This window comes from Pantherophis guttatus, chromosome 2 (genome assembly GCF_059756535.1).
Source record: "Pantherophis guttatus breed Tessera chromosome 2, ASM5975653v1, whole genome shotgun sequence".
NCBI classification, from domain to species: domain Eukaryota; kingdom Metazoa; phylum Chordata; class Lepidosauria; order Squamata; family Colubridae; genus Pantherophis; species Pantherophis guttatus.
The window spans coordinates 158357996-158376859 of record NC_142064.1 but is presented as its reverse complement, the minus strand read 5'-3'; the positions used below and the strand labels follow the sequence as shown (position 1 = coordinate 158376859).

General features: G+C 39.9%; 1 protein-coding gene across 1 annotated transcript in view; it reads right to left on the bottom strand.

Annotated features, from left to right (window-relative positions):
• TMC6 (transmembrane channel like 6) overlaps positions 1-9938 on the bottom strand; it is a 35047-nt gene extending 25109 nt beyond the window's left edge. Inside the window, exons 1-3 of the mRNA XM_034412865.3 lie at positions 9688-9938; positions 3710-3988; positions 2173-2297 (exon numbers count right to left, since the gene is read on the bottom strand). Coding sequence (XP_034268756.2) covers positions 2173-2297; positions 3710-3765 — 181 coding nt within the window. The 5' untranslated portion in view covers positions 3766-3988; positions 9688-9938. The remainder of the gene's footprint in view (positions 1-2172; positions 2298-3709; positions 3989-9687) is intronic.
• Positions 9939-18864: the final 8926 nt, after the last annotated feature.

Genomic DNA, 18864 nt, shown 5'->3' with positions numbered 1-18864 from the left:
AGAATAGTTATCGATTGGTGGCCATACTGTCAAATAAAGTCAAGATATATAGCAGATCGGACACAATATGGATTTCAGACCGAACCGAATGAACTAGACAAGATACTAAAAAGTACAGAGGAGAAAATGATAACCAAAATTTACAGATATTTAATAAATTACAAATTGGAGGAGGAAACGGTGAAAGAAAATATGATAACATGGGCAAAAAATATAGGCCACAACATAGAATTGGAAAAATGGGACAAATTATGGACAGAAAATCTTAAACTGACAATGTCGATACCATATAAAGAAAACCTTTATAAGATGTTCTACAGATGGCATCTTCCACCGGCATGTTTGGCGAAAATGTTTCCAAATGTGTCACCAATGTGTTGGAAATGCAAGTCGCAAAAGGGGTCATATTACCATCTCTGGTGGTCTTGTAGAAGAGCACAACATTACTGGCAAGAAATTAAGATAATGATAGAAGAAATAACGAAACAGAAGGTCGATATGAAACCAGAATTTTTCTTACTCGGAATGACCACACCACAACAGACTAAAGAGATAAAATATCTCATTATCCATATCCTAACAGCAGCATGCATAGTATACGCTCAAAATTGGAAATCAGAACTATTACCAACAGAAGAAAAAATAATCGCAAAAATAACAGAATGTGCAGAAATGGACAGACTCACAAAAGAGCTACAAGAGAAAGAGGACACTGATTATTATGCAGTCTGGCAAAGATGGTATTCCTGGCTAAAGGGAAAGATAGGATTGATAAAATAATACTTATGCAAAATCTAACCAAGAAACATAGACAATCACATAGGAGGAAGACCGCATGACTGTATGTATAAATAGTTAGAACGGTTATTAGAAGGATATATAGAAGTAACAGATACTTACACACAGAGGAAAATTTAAAAATAGAGTATAAAGTTAAGTCTTGGACGTGTAAAAAAGTAAAAACAAGTAAGCACATAAAATAGATCTCTAATAGACAAATAGAGGTGAAACAGAAAATAATCACTGATGCAACAGCTCTCTAGAAGTCAGCCGATAGGCTGAAACAATGTTAGTTGTTATTTAGTTAGTATGTTTTTCCTGTATTGTCTTTATGTATACATGTTTGTAAGTATTTTTGTCTGTTTAATAATTTTTTTTTTAAAAAAAAGAAGAGATTGGACAGCCATTCATCTGGAATGGCATAGGGTCTCCTGCTTGAGTAGGAGATTGGTCCCTTCAATTATGTTGCTCTATATTTCCCATCACCATTGTAATTGCAAATGGTCACTAAATGAGGCAGTTATTAAACAAGGACTATTTATAATTTGTCTCTTCCATCAACGATTTGTTCTGCGGCGGAAGATTAAAGATACAATTTTGTGCCATAATATTGCATGCCAACCTCCTCCACTGGCAAATAATCCTTTAATGCTATTCTGCAAAAAATATTCTCAGTAAAATGTATTCATGCCTTGGCCTGACCCAGCTCTCTCAGTGAGCCACTGGGTCCTAAAGGACAGAAAAAGAAGATTAACAGAGTTTTCTGTATTGGCTGAGTTCTTCTTGGGTGGTGGGGTCCCCTTATAGTCTTGGTTTTTGCTCAGTCGTAGATCCCATATCTTGGTTAGTTCTCCAATTTTGATTTGACCTACCACTCTCTATAGGCTCACCTTTATCTCCAATGCCCTTTCAGTTATCTTATTTGGTATCATGTCAATCTTGTGAAAGAGGTCATTATTACTACTTCAAATTAAAATCCATGCTGGCTATAAATGTATTGCGGAGCTTTCACTGCTTCTGAAGCCAATCTTGGATAAAATGAGATCATGCATTTGTTTTTCACCCTACTTTTTACTGTGAACAGGATTGTTAAACATAGTTAAGAAGCCAAGGATTTTTGTTTAGCTGTAGGTGTGCTGGTTATACAGAGATACAATGATTGAAAAGAAAGAAAATGCTTTCTAGAAACATCTCTTCATCCACATTTTGTTAAGTTAAAAAGCTGTAACATTAGGCTGCACAGCTTTTCACATTGTTCTCTGAAGAAAAATCAGGAAATACCACTTAAAAGTTACACATCTTTCTTCTTCACCCCAACTATTTACCTACAAGTTGAATATCCCTGATAATCATCAGGAAGTCTCTGTCCTATATAGACATGGCTTGTCTCACCTTTGCTCCTGGTAGTCAGATCTTGCATCTCCACCAACTCTTGTTCAGCCAAACTGCTCTGCTCCTTAATTAGCTGGTGGAAGGAATCATGCACGGCCCCTTCATCATATGGACTTAGGTCTTGGCTGTGGGGAACAGAGAACCGGTCTGCCCAACTGTTTAATTAACAGGATCCCTAAAACAACAGTCTCTAACTAACATCTCACCAACTTCACATGGGATTTAGTTAGTAGTTGGGAATATGTAGTGACTAAACGGAAGGAGGCAAAACATATTAGAACATTACAGACAGAGTCTAAGACGCAGACAGAATACATAAAAGGGATGGAGAATAACTAATCACGTGATCAAACATGGTTTACAAAGACTTCCCCTCAGGGCCTTCAGAGCCTTATGTAAGCATCTACTAATGGGCACCCAGGAGATCTACATAATGAGAGTGAAACCAAAGCCTTATATGTTTAAACAATAAACTACAAACAAATAAAGTCTTGATTATTACATCTTGGAAAGTAGTTTTGTAAGGTAGGGATTAATCTCAGCATCATATCTTTTAGTGCTCTACTAATTGCATTTTATTGTTCCATTTTTATTTCTAATTTAATTAAACTGTTAACATATTTACATCCAAATTCTGTAATTCCTTATTACATAGCTGTGTACTGTTCTGGTAGGTTCTGTCCTAAGTCTGGCGAATCAATGATTATCTACCAATTTAATATTGAGGTAGAATCAATCAATTCCTGTCTCTTCCAGAATTTGTAATATATGAATCCTGAACTTTTGATCTCTGTGGCTAAAATTCTATTAATTTGTGAATCTTAGTACCATATGGTTCAATAATGGACAAAACATGTTTCACACGTCTTAACATCAGATCTAAGGCAGTGATACTCAAAACATTTAGAAGCAATGACTAATATTTTCCTAACACTGTAGACTATTCTGAGAATAACTGAAATCACGGTAGGGCAATTTATGCACTACCCACTCATTCCCAAGGATTTACATTGGAGATTATAAATAGTCCCAATAGTAGAGAATTTTTGTAGCTCAAGGTTGAACTTTAGGGTCCTTGGTGCTTTCTAAGCTTGGTGGTTTTCTTGCCAATATTTCATTACCAAACTAGGTAACATCATCAGTGCATATAAATAGTCCATCAACTTTTTTTTTCTCAATGTTGATAATGATTTGTATTTGTTACTGGGAACTCCTCTCTCCAGCTTTCATAAACAAGCAACAGAACTCCCACACACCAATATTCCTTCCCATGCTTTATGCTAACAAGAATTCTACTTTTAGTATTGTGATAATTCAATATAGAATTCAATTCAATATAGAAAAAGAAAAGTCTTATTTTCAGGCTTTTGAAAAGGAGCTTTGCTTTGAAATCAATACATGCTAATTTTCAGCTTTGTGCATAATTTGGAAGTACTCTAACCATCTGATGACATGCTTTCTTTTCCAAAGGCAGGAATGAATACAGTTCCCATATATGTTTTTTAAATGTGCCTATTTAAAAAAGAACCACACTCACCTGGTAGGTTCTCCATTCTCAAAGTCCTGAAAGGTGAAAGACACGGTGTGGGACATTTTGATAAATAACTCCACAAGTAATTTGCTCGCCTCTGCACTTTTCAGTTCCACCACATTTCCAAATGCAGGTTACAGAAAGAATCAATGTCACATGAAGCTGGTTACATTGAGACGATTCGGGATCCACATCTTCTAACAAACTGTTCAGACTGTGGTCTAATATCTGATGTCTTCTTGTTCCCTCTCAAGATCGAAGAACAGCAGGCCACTACGTTCAAGCCTACATGCCATAAAGAACACAACTTGAGACTCACAAAGCTGTACTGGGCTCTCCCGCCTCTTCCTACTACAAGATTTAGAAAGTGTGTATCACAAGAGCTGCCTGGTCTGCTGTGAGCAAATCACACAAAAGGAAGGAAAACAAGGTCGAGACAAAGGCTGCAATTCAAGCTGGATGCCTGCATTTCAGATAATGCAAATACAGCTGTTGGTGCTCAAACTTCGTAATTCTCTGACTTACAGTAGAAAAGCAAATCATTTCTGCAAAGGAAAGCAGAAGCTCCCTTGCACTTACCTGCAGCTGCATCTCTGGCTTTCACTACCAGAAGACTTAACATAAAAGTTTCTCTTGACTATCTCAATCCTTGTCAAGCAGCCCAGCTGTCACTAAGGGAGATAAGTAACTCTGCATTTCAATACTCCAGGATGGGCTAGGCTTCCAAGGGTTAGTAAAGCCCAGTTCCTGCATTCCTGAGAGGAGAATGTGAGTGAACACCAGCAAATGAAGCAACCAAGCTTCCTGCCTGACAGGAAGTTTGTTTCTACCACTGACTGTGCAGGTTCAGAGGGCTAAAACTCTCAATAGAGCATGAGAAGAATGAAGAAAGGAAGTGAGCTTGTTGCCTATGAAAGATAAAAACGGAGCATCCTGTCAGTGTTCAACACCAGGAAGCTCTCTGGCTCATTCCCTGCCACCCAGCTCAGCAAGAGTTGCAACATGCTTTTACTGTATTCAGAAAGATATTTTGTTTTTCTGTAGAAGACACTAGTACTTTGCTATACTGATAGCAAAGAACTTTATGGCATCTTTGCTTTTTGAAATTATAAACTTGTGGTTTAAGTATAAGGTCAGTACATACGCTATTCTTGGGGAAGTGATTAAGTAATTATCTTCACCAGGACAGCTCTTGACTGGGAAAAAAAAACCCACTTCTGCTTCTCAGTCTGAACTCTCTCACATTATTTATCATTCCCTTTAAGAAAGGTCCCATACTGTGGCTGTTGAGATATCTGGCTTTTTGGAGATCTTAGGACCTTGTCATGCAGGGTGGGGCAAAATAAAACTTCATTAAAATGACAAGAAAAAGACAGCAGCAAACCAGTCTTGACCTGTTTTGATATTAAAAAAATGTGATTTTAAGTGGAGCTTGCAACAATATGTTGCATATTTTTATCTTCTGATACAAGGACAAGAATGGTCCACCCCAGAAGTCAAACATGGACTATCAGACGTCTTTGTTTCAGCCTGATAAAGACAGAATCCAAACTTCTGAGGGAACTCAAGAATGTTCTGAAATACAAATCCTTGAGCCTTGTTATGTATTCTCACCTCCCCTGTTGCAAAAATTGGAAGCCAGCTCCAGCTTAAACACAGCTTCAGGGCAGATTGTTGTGAAGTAGCAGCTTTCAATGCTTTGTAGAGCCTTAATCTTTTCCTGATCCCAAAATATACAAGGGGTAAACAAAGCTAGTCATGGCTTTGTTGGGGAACAAATGGGGAACTATGGGTGTGGCAACAAATGAACAGTCCCAGGAAACTTAGCTTACCTAACAGCTGCTGTTTTAAGGTTTTCAGAAAATCCTGAAGCCTGAGCTACTACTTCTTGATATTCCACACTTTAAAATATTGGGCCTCAGCTAGGTATCCTTTGTCATCCTTGCTGAACAAATGAGGCAGCAGCAAAACTCTGGAACTTTATTTCTTTCCTGGAGTTGATGGCTCTCCCAGTCCTCTTGTATGAAGGAAAGCATGTAGTACAGAATGAGCCAAACAGGAATTTCCCAGTACTGGCTGGGGAATTCTGGGAGTTGAAGTCTATAAGTCTTAAATTTGCCAAGGCTGAACACCCCTGCTCTATATGGAATGTCTTTTCACATCCAGGAGATGGCAGGGAGAACATCCTTGCTCATCTCTGGAAGCAAGTAAAAGCATCCCTTTCTTAACAGAACAACAGAGTTGGAAGGGACCTTGGAGGACTTCTAGTCCAACCCCCTGCTCAGACAGGAAACCCTATATCATTTCAGATAAATGGTTGTCCAAACTCTTCTTAAAAACCTCCAGTGTTGGAGCACCCAGAACTTCTGGAGGCAAGTTGTTCCATTGGTTAATTGTTCTCACTGTCAGGAAATTTCTCCTTAGTTTTAGGTTGCTTCTCTCCTTGATTAGTTTCCATTCATTGCTTCTTGTCCTGCTTTCAGATGCTTTGGAGAATAGGTTGACCCCCCCTCTTCTTTGTGGCAACCTGTTAGATATTGGAACACTCTTCACAGAGAAGGAAAACAATTCCCCCAGTAGCAAGTTCTGAAAGGAAGAAAGGCTTGGGAGAATGAATTGTCTCTCCATAAATTTTGGTTTGCCAGGATCTTTGAGGAACAGAAAGACTAATGGACCAGGTGAGATAGGTATATTCCTGTTCAAACCAGCTCCACTTCTTTATTTTCCTAGCTATCAGCTGGTTTATTCTGCTATTATCACATCTTTGGGTTTTTCTGAGCAAACCTCTCGGTCAATGTTTCTCAGCCTTAGCAACTTTAAGATGAGTGGATTTCCACTCCCAGAATTCCCCAGCCACCATACTGGGTAGGAATTTTTTGGAAGCTTGAGCCCACACCTGATTGGTGGTTTCACTTAACCAAAGATTCAGCATGCTCTGGTACCGGTTTTTCTGCAATGTTCCATGACACTGCTTTCATGTTGTTCCCAACCCATGAGTGAGAGAGTCTTCAGTCACCTTTAGCTGTACTTGGTTAAATTAGTACGTTTCTGCTTATTATGACATTGCCAGGGGCAATCTGAATAGTTTTCTGCTGACTCAAGGATGTCTAGGAGCACTTCAACTCAACAGTAGCAGCAACAGAGAACATCTTTTTTTTTAAAATCATGTGCACCTCCCTCAATGGTGCCACCCACCATTTTTATTTAACAGTTTTTATGCAAATACAGTTACAGCTAGATACTGGCATTTTTCTTTGCAGCACCTCAATTTCCATTTGCTGTTTTAAATTAAGTAGGATATAAACAAATTGTCAGATGGATAGGGAACCTGGTGGGCGCCAAGGGAGTTGCCTACTTCTACTCAAAAATGCTTCATGTTTGATATGAGCAGCATTGAGTTCTTTTTTTTTTTTTGAAAGTTCAATTTATAACCCATTACCCCAACAGACCCATTATGCAGATTGGCATGACATAGGGATTACACATAAATGTCAAGCTTCCTGTTCTTTCACTTCCACAGAATGCAAGGAGCCAGCTGCTGCATAAATGATATGCATGAAATGCATTTGCTTGCCCGTCATGGCTGCCCGCCTTTCCAATGAATTAGAAGCCTTTTGTCCTGCTTTGGCACCAATTCAACTGAATACCAAAACTTTATCACTGTCTAAGCCATTCAAGGCGATGTGTATACTTTCTTCAATCTAATTTGGAGGGTATCTACTCAGGTGAGCCTTGATCTGCACAATAACAATTATCTGTACTTTCCCCATTTCAATAGTATTTATTTTTTTGAGAGGGTGTCTTCAAGTGGCTTTGCCATGCATCATAGTTTATAGGATTCATAGTCGTTCCCCCCCCCCCTCCAATTTGCTAGTGAGCCACACTGTTTTCTCTCTTAGAAACCCAGATTGGATTGTTTTGTTCAGTTCAGAAACAAACTGCAGCTGAAGATCTTTGGGAGCATTTACACCAATTGGTGTAGCCCAAATCTCAATGAATTTTGGATCATTTATTGGTAGCCACACAGAGGAAGAATTTATAATTGGCATGGTCACGCCTGAGTTCTAAGGAGCCAATCAGGATTCAACCAGCCAGCCCATTGCTCTAGGTCATGCTCCCTTTCATGTGTGCATGCATGCGCACATCACAAAAATAGTGTGCAGGTACAAGAGAATGAGTGAAGAGAAACTAAATGTTTTGTTCAGACAGATTCATAAATTTATTCCACAGTGCATATATTGTATGGTGAAACAAAAATGTTTCAGCTCCCATAGAATAACCTGATTGCAGTTCTATATTTTTGCCAGTATCTATGGTGTTGCCCAGAGGAATTCATAATCATAAAGCTCAGTTGCAGGGGAAAGGAGAGAACTGGATAAGAAGGTACAAAAGTTATCACCCAACAAACTGGCTTCCAGCAGAAAGTTGGGAAATGACCTCGCAGGAGGTTGTCTCTTCCTAATTCTACCAATTTCTCTGGCAGCTCAGTACTATATCCATCAAAGAAAAACATAGGAAAAAAGGGTATATCTCCAATGCATTTGGTAGATCATTCCTCAAAATAAAAATTACAGCTTGGTTACTTACCAACACAAGGTTGTCCAAAGGCCACCTCAGCTCCTGAAATCTGTTATAGTCCCAAAGTAAAGCACTGCCTCCATCAAGAGCATCCTATTCCACTGGCTAATGGCAATCCTCCTTTACATTCTCTCATTCATGCAGCTTCGGAAGAATGGACAGGCTGCATAACTAAGGATTTTGGTTCCCACTGTGCCAAGCAGTCCAGGCTGCTGTCTCATCTTCCACCCTCCCTTTTCTCTGGGCATATTCTTGGCAGTCGCCTCCTTAAAATGAGCTGTCTGATAACACTGGGGCATTCAAAAGGGTTAGGAAAGAAAAATCATTTTTCCAACAACTCTTCTACTCATGTTCATATTGAAGATCTCAGCCTATTTATCTAGGAGCAAGATTATTACAATTACTGGTGTTTAAACTTGATCAGGACCTTAGCATTTTTTATTTTATTTTTTTCTTTAAAAGTGCTCCTCTGGAGGGAATGATGTAAAAAGTGAGGCAAACCTAACATCCTACAAAACATAGACTTATTCAGAAAAGGCGACAGGCTCATTTTCATTATAAGTACATTTTAAAGTCTAGAAACGTCGGTGCTTTTTTGTTTCTGAGGATTTTGCAGTGTTTTACATTCCACCCCATCATAATAGACCTAAGAGATCTATATTTAACAAGAAGCACTTCTTCTTGAACTTCTTACTGGAAGTAAATTATGCAGTATGTGGGTTGTAATAAGTGATATTTTATCATAAAGAAACAGCCCCCGTTTTCCATGGGAGACCTGTGTGTTAAAATCTTGCCTCTTTTGATTTACCTCGACATTATAGCTACTGCTTCTATTGCCCCTTTCAGATTTTCAAAAGGTGGAAAAGATCTGCTATTTTTAAGCGAAATTTTTAAAACGAAAACCCTGCCTGATCCTACAATTAAATAATTGATTTTAAGATTCTCTCCGGGCCAAATAGCAAATGCTGTTTGTGTCTGTTTTTGTTTTGGGCTTGGAATGTATTAGAAAGAAAGCAAAAGCATTTTTAGTGCATTTATTTATATTACACTTAGTCTGCTTTATGGTTCAGCCCCTCCAGGACCAGGGCCTCACTTCAGAGGTCAGTTACTTCACTCAGGAATCCTTGTAGCTGCGTCCTTCGGGTGATTTTCCCGCCTGCAGCAAATCCTACGCTGGACAATGGAATTTCTGAGATCCAGGATAGCGATCGCAATAACGGAGATCACATTCAGGCCTCAATTTGCAACCAAGGGACCCCCCCCCTTCCCCGATTATTACAAATAAACAATTGTAAAACGTGCGAGAAAAAGTAACACCTCACAAAATAAAGAAGACGGAGCCTTTTTACAACTCTCGGAATCACGACATAGCCCTGCAGTTACATCAGGTTATCTTTTTCACTCACCTTCTGAATTATTCCTCCAGGTTTAATCAGGTTAAAGGGCTCCTCTTCACACCAAGAAAACTTTTTTTCTCCAAAGGAAACCCCAGTCCCGGCAGCTAGAACACACCCTGTGCTTCACCTGAACAACAAAGGACTCTGGGAGCTGTAGTTCTTTTTTTTTTTTCCCCTGAAAAAAAGCAGGAAAGGTGGAGCAGGAAAGGTGCTGGAGCTTTTGGTGAAAGGTGCTTTTAGGTTTGCTTTAAGTTCTACACAACATAAACGGAAAATTGCTTGCGAGAAGAAAAGTTTCCTCTGTACAAAAGAGTAACCTTCATATCCAGTGAGACCAACTACTCTATCAGGAGGCTTCTACAACTTATAAGCGAATGTTTTTCAAGGTTGTAAATTTAAGATGTGTGGGCTTCAACCCTTGCTAACCTGGAAATTCTAGGAGTCGCCAGGTTTGAAAAACCGAAGTCATCAAAGTCATATTTTCTCATAGTGGTCTTCTCTTGTCTAGTGACTTCTTTCCAGCTCCTTGGTACGTGCATAAGGACCAGTCAGAATGGGCATTGGTTTGGCATATACAGTAGAGCAGGAGCTGTGGATCCCATACATCAGAGAGGGAGGGACAAGATGTTTTCAGTAATACAAATGTTACATATAAATATTTCCACTCTTTATAATGAGAAAAAAAAAGGAATGATTTAAAATATTTGACTTGAGTGGTTCTTAGCAGAAGAGTAAAAGGGGCACTTTCTAAGACATTCTCAGAAGAGTTTGAATTATGAGAAGTGATGTATTGCCTCCTTTAAAAAAAGGCCCTGTAAGCAGATATCTCCCCCCACCCCACCCCACTTTCTTATTCCTATACTAGATTGCTTACAGGGAAACTCCTTGCATACAGTAGTTGACTTCTCCTGGAAATGGATCCATATAAATTAATTTTGAGCTGAGTTTGATTCCTGGTACCTTCACAGAAATAGCTATGTAGCTTCTTGGCAACGATAAAGGATAGCTCGCACTGACTGCCTTCTGGGTTTTTTTTTTTTCAATTTCCCAAGCTAAGGCTACAGACTTGGTATTCCCTGGAGGTCTCCTTGTCAACTCCCAAGTCTGCTTAGACACTGTCAGCCAGGCCATTATAATAATTAACATTCTGCAGAACTCCTAAGACTGTCACTGCCTATGATCTTTACCTTTAAGAAAGTTTGCAGGATTCATTTAGGGCTAGATAAGTTCTGTTTGAAAATAAAAGTAACACTGGAATATGTAGTACAATCTGTAAACTCCTAAAAATTTATTTTTAGTATAGAAAATCAGATGGACCTGGAAGCTAAGGAAATATTGAACCCAAAGATAATGGAAGCAGAAAACAGGATGGGGGTGAAAACAGGCCAGGACAACTACCTGGATGATTTAGCGCTCACTGCAGTTAAAATATTGCAATAGTGTATATACTACTTTAAAAACAACTTATAGCTGACAGCTAGAGTATCAGGGTCCCAAGTAACACTCCCAACGAAAGGAAATTCGAGGCTTAAGTTTCTTCAAAGTTTGATTTTATTAGAGATGTCATATTGGCACATCTGGGAAAACCCGAATCTGAAAGCTTCCAGGTTTTCCCCACCGAAAGGAAAGTTCAAGTCTCTGCTCAACACCCACAAGTCCATCACACGGTCCAATCCAAGCACCGTCCCAACTGGAGATGCCTCCCATTTCCAGCCTTCCAGGTGCAAGGCATGCTGTCCTTGACTTTCTGAGAAAGGAATGTAATTATGACTATATATCACCCATGCTCCATACAATCCCCCCTCCCAGTTTCCCACAGTAGTAAATGTGGCAGGCCTGAAGATCCAACGAAAAAGATGGCTTCCAGGTCTGACATAGAGATCAGGAAGTTTTATGGTTATGCTAATTTTGTTATTTTTACTTCTAAAAAGTGTAATTGTATAAAACCATTCTTCCAATAAATGGCATTCGTTGCGAAACAAAACTGCTGAGCATCAAGCCAAAATACCAAATTCCCTTCTAGTCTGGTAATTATAATGATCCTGTAATTTATGTTTATGATAGGAAACTCTTCAGAGGGAAAGCATGTTCATTGTTTTCCTTCTTATTTAAAATCAGGGCTAGCAAATCTTAAGTTTTTGTTCCTCCAAGGAATTTATCAGGAATATTTGAATTGAGTGTAAAACATAGAATGGCAGGGTGGGGAAGGAGAAAAACAATAATATGCTTCATAGCATTCCACAGTTCTACTAAGGGTGTGGGAGCTGTAACGGGTACTGTCAGGGTACTGTAAAATTAGCATGCCTAACTATAGTCAATATCAGTTTTATACTAGATTAATCAGAATGCACTTATGAATTAAAGGCTGGCAATTGAAACCTGAAATATTCCCTCAAGCTCTTTAGTTGACCTTAGCTATGCAATGATTGGGTGAAGGGCTTCTATGCATGCAACACCTAAACTCATGTCAGAATTTTTTTGTATTTATTGTCTGATGAGGGCAAAGCAGAGGGGTAATAATTAGCTGTAATTGTAATGTAGGAATAAAATATATTGTTTTGCATGCTAGATTGATTTATTCTAATCCATATTTTTAAGAAGGTTTCTTGAAAAGCTTTAAAAAAAAATAGGAAGTAAAAAATTCAAATTTTTTTACTACCGGTTCTGTGGGCGTGGTGGGCGTGGCATGGCTTGGTGGGCGTGGCAGGGGAAGGATACTATAAAATCTCCATTCCCACCCCACTCCAGGGGAAGGATACTGTAAAATCTCCATTCCCACCCTACTCCAGGGGAAGGATAATGCAAAATCCCCATTCCCTCCCGATCAGCTGGGACTCGGGAGGCAAAGAATAGATGGGGTTGGGGCCAGTCAGAAATGGTATTTACTGGTTCTCCAAACTACTCAAAATTTCCGCTACTGGTTCTCCAGAACTGGACAGAACCTGCTGAATACCACCTCTGATACACTTGCCCATAGTTAGCTTTACTCAATTAAGCCAATTTTTGGTTCTGTGTTCTTTTTTAATTTACTGAATAAATGCTTCAATATCAGGCGGGAAAGACCACACAAGAAGATCTTATTAAACCGATTTATTGCTAAACAGCCTATGCACAGGAATCTTTTGAACTAATGGTTAGCACCTGCTTACAGTTAGATAAAAATTATTGGAATTCAAGGATGGTTGAACGTAGTTACTTGTGGCTATAGAAGAATAGAATTGGAAGGGACCTTGGAGGTCTTCCAGTTCAACCCCCTGCTCAAGCAAGAGATCCTATACCATTCCAGACTGTCTGATCCCTTCTTAAAAACCTCCACTAATGGAGCACCCACAACTTCTGGAGGCAAGCCATTTCACTGATTAATTGTTCTGTCAGGAAATGTCTTCTAATTTCTAGGTTGGATCTCTTCTTCATAAATTTCCATCCATTGCTTCTTCCTGCCTTCAGGTGCTTAGGAAAATACATTGACTCCCTCTTCTTTGTGGCAGCCCCTTAGATATTGGAACACTGCTATCATGTCACCCCTAGTCCCCTAGCCCCTTCAGTAGACTAGACACATACAGTTCCTGCAACTGTTCTTCATATGTTTTTGCCTCCAGTCCCCAGACATCTTTGCTGCTCTTCTCTGCACTTTTTCTAGAGTCTCAACATCGTTTTTTGCATTGTGGCGACCAAAACTGGATGCAGTATTCCAAGTTTGGTCTTATCAAGGCATTATAAAGCAGTACTAACACTTCATGTGATCTTGTTAATGCAGTTGAGGACACATTGGCTTTTTTGATGGCCATAGCACACTGCTGGCTTGTATTTGAATGATTCCCCACCAGGACTCCTAGATCTCTCTCACAGTTAACTGCTATTGAACCAGGTACCACCTATTCTATACCTGTGCACTTGGGTTTTCTTGCCTAAATGTGGAACCTTACTTTTTTCACCATCGAATTTCATGTTGTTAGGTAGGGTCCAGTATTTATTTATTTATTTTTATTTATTTATTTGATCAAATTTGTATACCGCCCTACTCCCGAAGGACTCAGGGCAGTGAACAGGCACAAAATAAAACACATAGATAAAAAAGTTAAGAGCAGAATTAAAACCAAATTAAATATTTGAGCCCAAGACAATTTAAAACATCCCAAAAATTTAGAACAAATTTAAAATTTCAATTTACATTTAAAAATTAAAAATTAAAAAATTAAAAGGGAGGGAAAGGTCAGGCCAGGCCTGCTTGATGAAATAGAAAGGTCTTTAGAGCACGGCGGAAAGTGCGCAGGTCCGGGATCCTACGTATCTCCGGGGGGAGCTCATTCCAGATAGTAGGTGCCCCCACAGAGAAGGCCCTCCCCCTGGGGGCCGCCAGTCGACACTGTTTGGCCGACGGCACCCGGAGGAGCCCCTCTCTATGAGAGCGTACCGGCTGGTGGGAGGTTGATTGTGGTAGTAGGCAGTCCCATAAATAACCAGGTCCTAAGCCATGGAGCGCTCTAAAGGTGGTAACCAGAACCTTGAAGTGCACCCGGAAGACCACCGGGAGCCAGTGCAGCTCGCGCAGGAGAGGTGTTACGTGGGAGCGCTATGTCGCTCCCATAACCACCCGCGCGGCTGCACTCTGCGCCAGTTGGAGCCTCCGGGTGCTCCTCAAGAGGAGCCCCATGTAGAGAGGGTTGCAATAGTCCAGGCGGGAAGCGACGAGGGCATGAGTGACTGTGTGTAAAGAGTCCCGATCCAGAAAGGGACGCAACTGGCGAATCAGGCGAACCTGATGGAAAACCCTCCCGGTCACGGCCGTCAAATGTTCTTCTAAAGACAGCCGTGAATCCAGGAGGACGCCCAAGTTGCGAACCCTCTCCGTGGGGGCCAGCGATTCGCCCCCAATAGTCAGCGATGGCGTCAACTGACTATATCGAGACGTCGTATTCAAGTGTAGGAAGAGATATCCTTCTGGGTTCAGCTCCAAGTGGGGAAAAAGACACTGGAAACATGGAGACTACTTGGAAAGATGGTTTAATGGTGGACAGGATCACATGGTTTGAGTTCTTGAACAGAAAAGGGGGCGAGACGCAGCGAGTCCCCGGGTTTTCTGCCCTCTCTGGCTTTGAACTTCCTGGGACTCAGAAAGAGTATCCTGATTGGTTGTCAGACTTCCCAGGGGGTGGGGGTCTTGCTGGCTGATGTAATCTTCCCAGGTGCCATGTGGTGAGTTTCTGTTGCTAGATGGGTCCTATTGTGTTGCAGATGATGGTCCATTGACAAAGATTGAGTTTCTGCCTTTGGCCCCTTGACAAAGGGTGGGGGGCAAGAAGGTGGGAGCTGCTTCATCTTTTAAAACATGCTTCTCCATTTCTCATCCAGGGAAACATAATATTCTGCCTTTTTAATATTTCCTAAAATATTTCATTCTTCTAGGAAAGAGGTGGACACAAGTCTATCATAATCCTTCTAAATCTTCAGTCTAGTGAGCATAGGCAGCTTCAGGACAGCATCAACTATAATCTTCCAGTTTGGGAAAGGTTTTCTGGATGAAATAAAAAAAAGCAACTGGAAATAATTTTTCAGCTGCACAAATAGATAAGACTAGGCAATGTTTGAGGAGAAGGAGGGGTTGTAACTCAGCCTTTTACTTCCTGGATGACCAAAGAAGACTCTCGCATGACATTATGACATCAACCACAGGAAGAGATAAATTTCCCTCCCTCCTTCTTGCCCAAGTATAAAAACGTCAGAGCTGGTGAGTGAAGAGTGCTATTATTTCTACCAAACTGAAATCAGCATGCTGCAAAGCTAAACATTGGCCTCTAGTCATCTTTTTCCAATAATGGCTTAGATTCTTATTCATATAAAATAAAAATAGCAGATGTTATAACTCAATTTTTCTGTTTTTTTAAATGTGCCTACAGGATCATAAAAACCCCCAAAATTAAACTATAGATTGATAATAGGATCTTGGAAGACTAGAAAACAAGGAAGTTAAGGCAATTTTGGTCACTCCAATTAATGGAAATCATTTGTGAATGGACCAGCTTTCATGGCAACTTTTTTGTTTGTTTCTTTTAACCCACATGACATGCTCTTAAAATGTAAAAAAAATGCCCTTTGAACAAATAGTTTGGGGATTCCCTGTTATACCTTCTATGGTAGTAGGTAAGCTGTTGCTTTGCAGATATTGTTGAATTACAACAGCCTTCATGATTGGTTTTGCTACTTTGAGCGACATCAGTAGGACGATAAGTTATCCATCTTTGTCTGATAGTATCTACAGGGCTAATAATTTTTAAACCATTAATCAAGCTGGTGTGTAAGGCAAGGGAGACCTCTAGAGGCTGGTTACGTACAAAGATTAATAAAAACAATGAACGGCAAACTTACTTTTGTGTAGTAAGTTTGTAGTAAGTCATTTTAAAATTATGGGTCTAGCATCTCTCAAATATATTATTCTAATATGGCTGCTGGACATATATTGAGAATTATGGCAGTTGTAATTGATGCAGCCATTACTCTTGGCATGCATGAATTACAGTTATGACACCAGTCAACACTTCTGGAATAATGTATTAGTTTTTTTCCCTGCCTTTATTATTTTTTAGAAATAACTCAAGGCAGCAAACATACATAATGCTCCCTCTTTGTATTTTCCCAACAACAACACTTTGAGGTGGATTGGGCTGAGAAAAAGCGACTGGCCCAAGGTCACCCAGCTGACTCTCATGCCTAATGCAGGACTACAACTCACAACCTCTTGGTTTCTAGGGCGGCATCTTAACCATTACACCAAACTGTCTCTCTTCATATCTTCACTAGTCAGTAGGAAATATTTAGAGATAATAAAGATTCTGTTATTGTAGTCAATCTCAATAAGGTACAGTTCTAGTTCTTCTGTGGAGTTGAGTTTCCGGTCTGGTCTACCAAATATGCTGATACTCCAATTGTTTCTGCCAAACGTGTAAGATCTGGGAGGATTGGTGTGCACCAAGTCTATCAAAAACAGGAAATGTCATTTTAGGGGATGCAGGAGGCAGGCATTCAGTTACCACTCTTCCCCTGTGCATTATTTCCTCATCTCACTTACTCATTTTCATTGCTTCTGATATCTAAAATGAAGGAACTAATTTTTTACAAATTTTGTTAAATGTTGGTAGCTTTTCTCGAAGGATTTTGTGATGATATAGTTTCTTAACTATATTGGTCTATGTCCGTGATGGCAAACCTATGGCACTCGTGCCAGAGGTGGCACACAGTGCCCTCTCTGTGGGCATGTGAGCCGTCGCCCCAGTTCAGTTCCGCCACGCATGTGTGCGTACCTCCTACTGGCCAACTGGTTTTCGGGTCTCTGCCGTGCATGTGTGGAGGGCAGGCAGGGTGGTGGTGAACATTGCATTTTGGGGGTTTGGGGCAGGGGTGGGTTCCACTTACCTTTACTACCAGTTCACAACGGGAGCGCACACGCATGCTTCTGCACATGCGCAGATCGTGCCTTTTATTTACAGATATGCACATCACTCCTTTGGACCTGTTAGGGAAAATATCCTTATCTGGCCATCCTGCCGAGATTAGAAGCAGCAACATAGATCATAAGAACATAAATCATAAGAATATTACAGTCTTGTCTCATCCTGCATTCTGTTTCTAAAGTGAGAACTCGGTATCTAGATATCTATGAGAAGGCCATCCCAATTTGCCTCCCCAGCGACAGGATGTTTGAATGTTTAACCATCGTTGCTAACAAATATAGATAAGACATAACATATCTGATGTGAAGTTGCTATCCCTTTTAAAGCTGTTTCCTGATGGCTTTTGCCACATTTTACATTAGTAGATTTCATTGTCTAACTATGTAGAGTGTAAAGAAATATTTGGTTGTGGTTTTTTGGGGGGGAGGAGACAATCTCTCATAACTCTTTTTCATCATATGAACCCAATTCCAGAATTATTAAAGAGGTGTCTATCTGCTGTCTTGACATCCCATACAATTTTATATTCCCATTGTTTGCCATTTTTCTAAACTGAAGGCCTGAAAGGTTGTATCATTTTCAGTTAGGCAAGTTGCTTCAGCTTCTTGATAATTTTCAATGTCCTTTTCGAAAGCTTCAGTATATAGGCAATAGTATTTATCAGGTATGGTCATTGGAGCAGTCCCTGGCACCCCAATGTTGAATCTTAGCTTAACAATTAGTATGTTTTGGAGTTCTTTTTTTTAATCTTTCTCTCAATTTTCCTAACATTCAGTACTAGGAATATTGTAGAGGATTAGAGTATACGCTTTCCATGAGAAAGTGACAATGGCACCTATGGGTCATTTACAAAGATGTAGGCCTAATTTGCTGCCATTGTTAGACTTTCCCTGAATGTATTTTTTCCTTATCCCTGGCTAGAGGCTAAGCCGGTGTTTCTCTATCCTGGCCATTTTAAAATATGTGGATTTCAACACCTGGAATTCTGAGAGTGACCATCAACACTCCTTGAAAGGTTGAAAAATACTGCACTAAATATCCAACTTCCGCACTGGCTCAGCAACTTGGCAAACAGGACGTACCAAGACCACATAATGTTTAAAGTACTATAGTGGATCAAGGCAGGTATTCATCCATTTCTGCCATTGCTTTGTTATATGTCCACCTGCCATAAATACTAAATAAAAAGGGACAATGGGTGTCAGATCTGGATTATGGATCCAGCCCCATTCTCTTGGTTTTCATGATACTAGGCATTCATTCATTCTCTCTCTCTCTCTCTCTCCCACTCTCTTTCTCTTCCCTTCCTCCTTGCCTCCCTCCCTCCCTCTCTCACACGTGCACACACACACATTCTTCAACTATTGGACAATATATAAATGTGGCATATAAAATAAATTTATCGAATCAGAAAGATCATCCTCACTTCCAAAGGAATTCTGATGTTCAGATAGAAAGAAGATTTACATGTCTTTAAAATAGTAACATTTCCACCACAGATTCTACTTTGCAACCAGAAAATGTTATTTTATAGTAATAAACATGTCAAGCTATATAGTGCTTTGGATTGAGTTCCAAACTGGTGCTCTGAAGAGTGTAAAATACACAAATATAAAACCTATAGGCAACCCTTCAAAATAGCCATTTTTTTTTCTGGGATTATATGGCAGTCACAAAAAGCAGCCATCATAAATACATGCCAACTGCCGAACTTCTGAATTTTGATCATGTGACTACA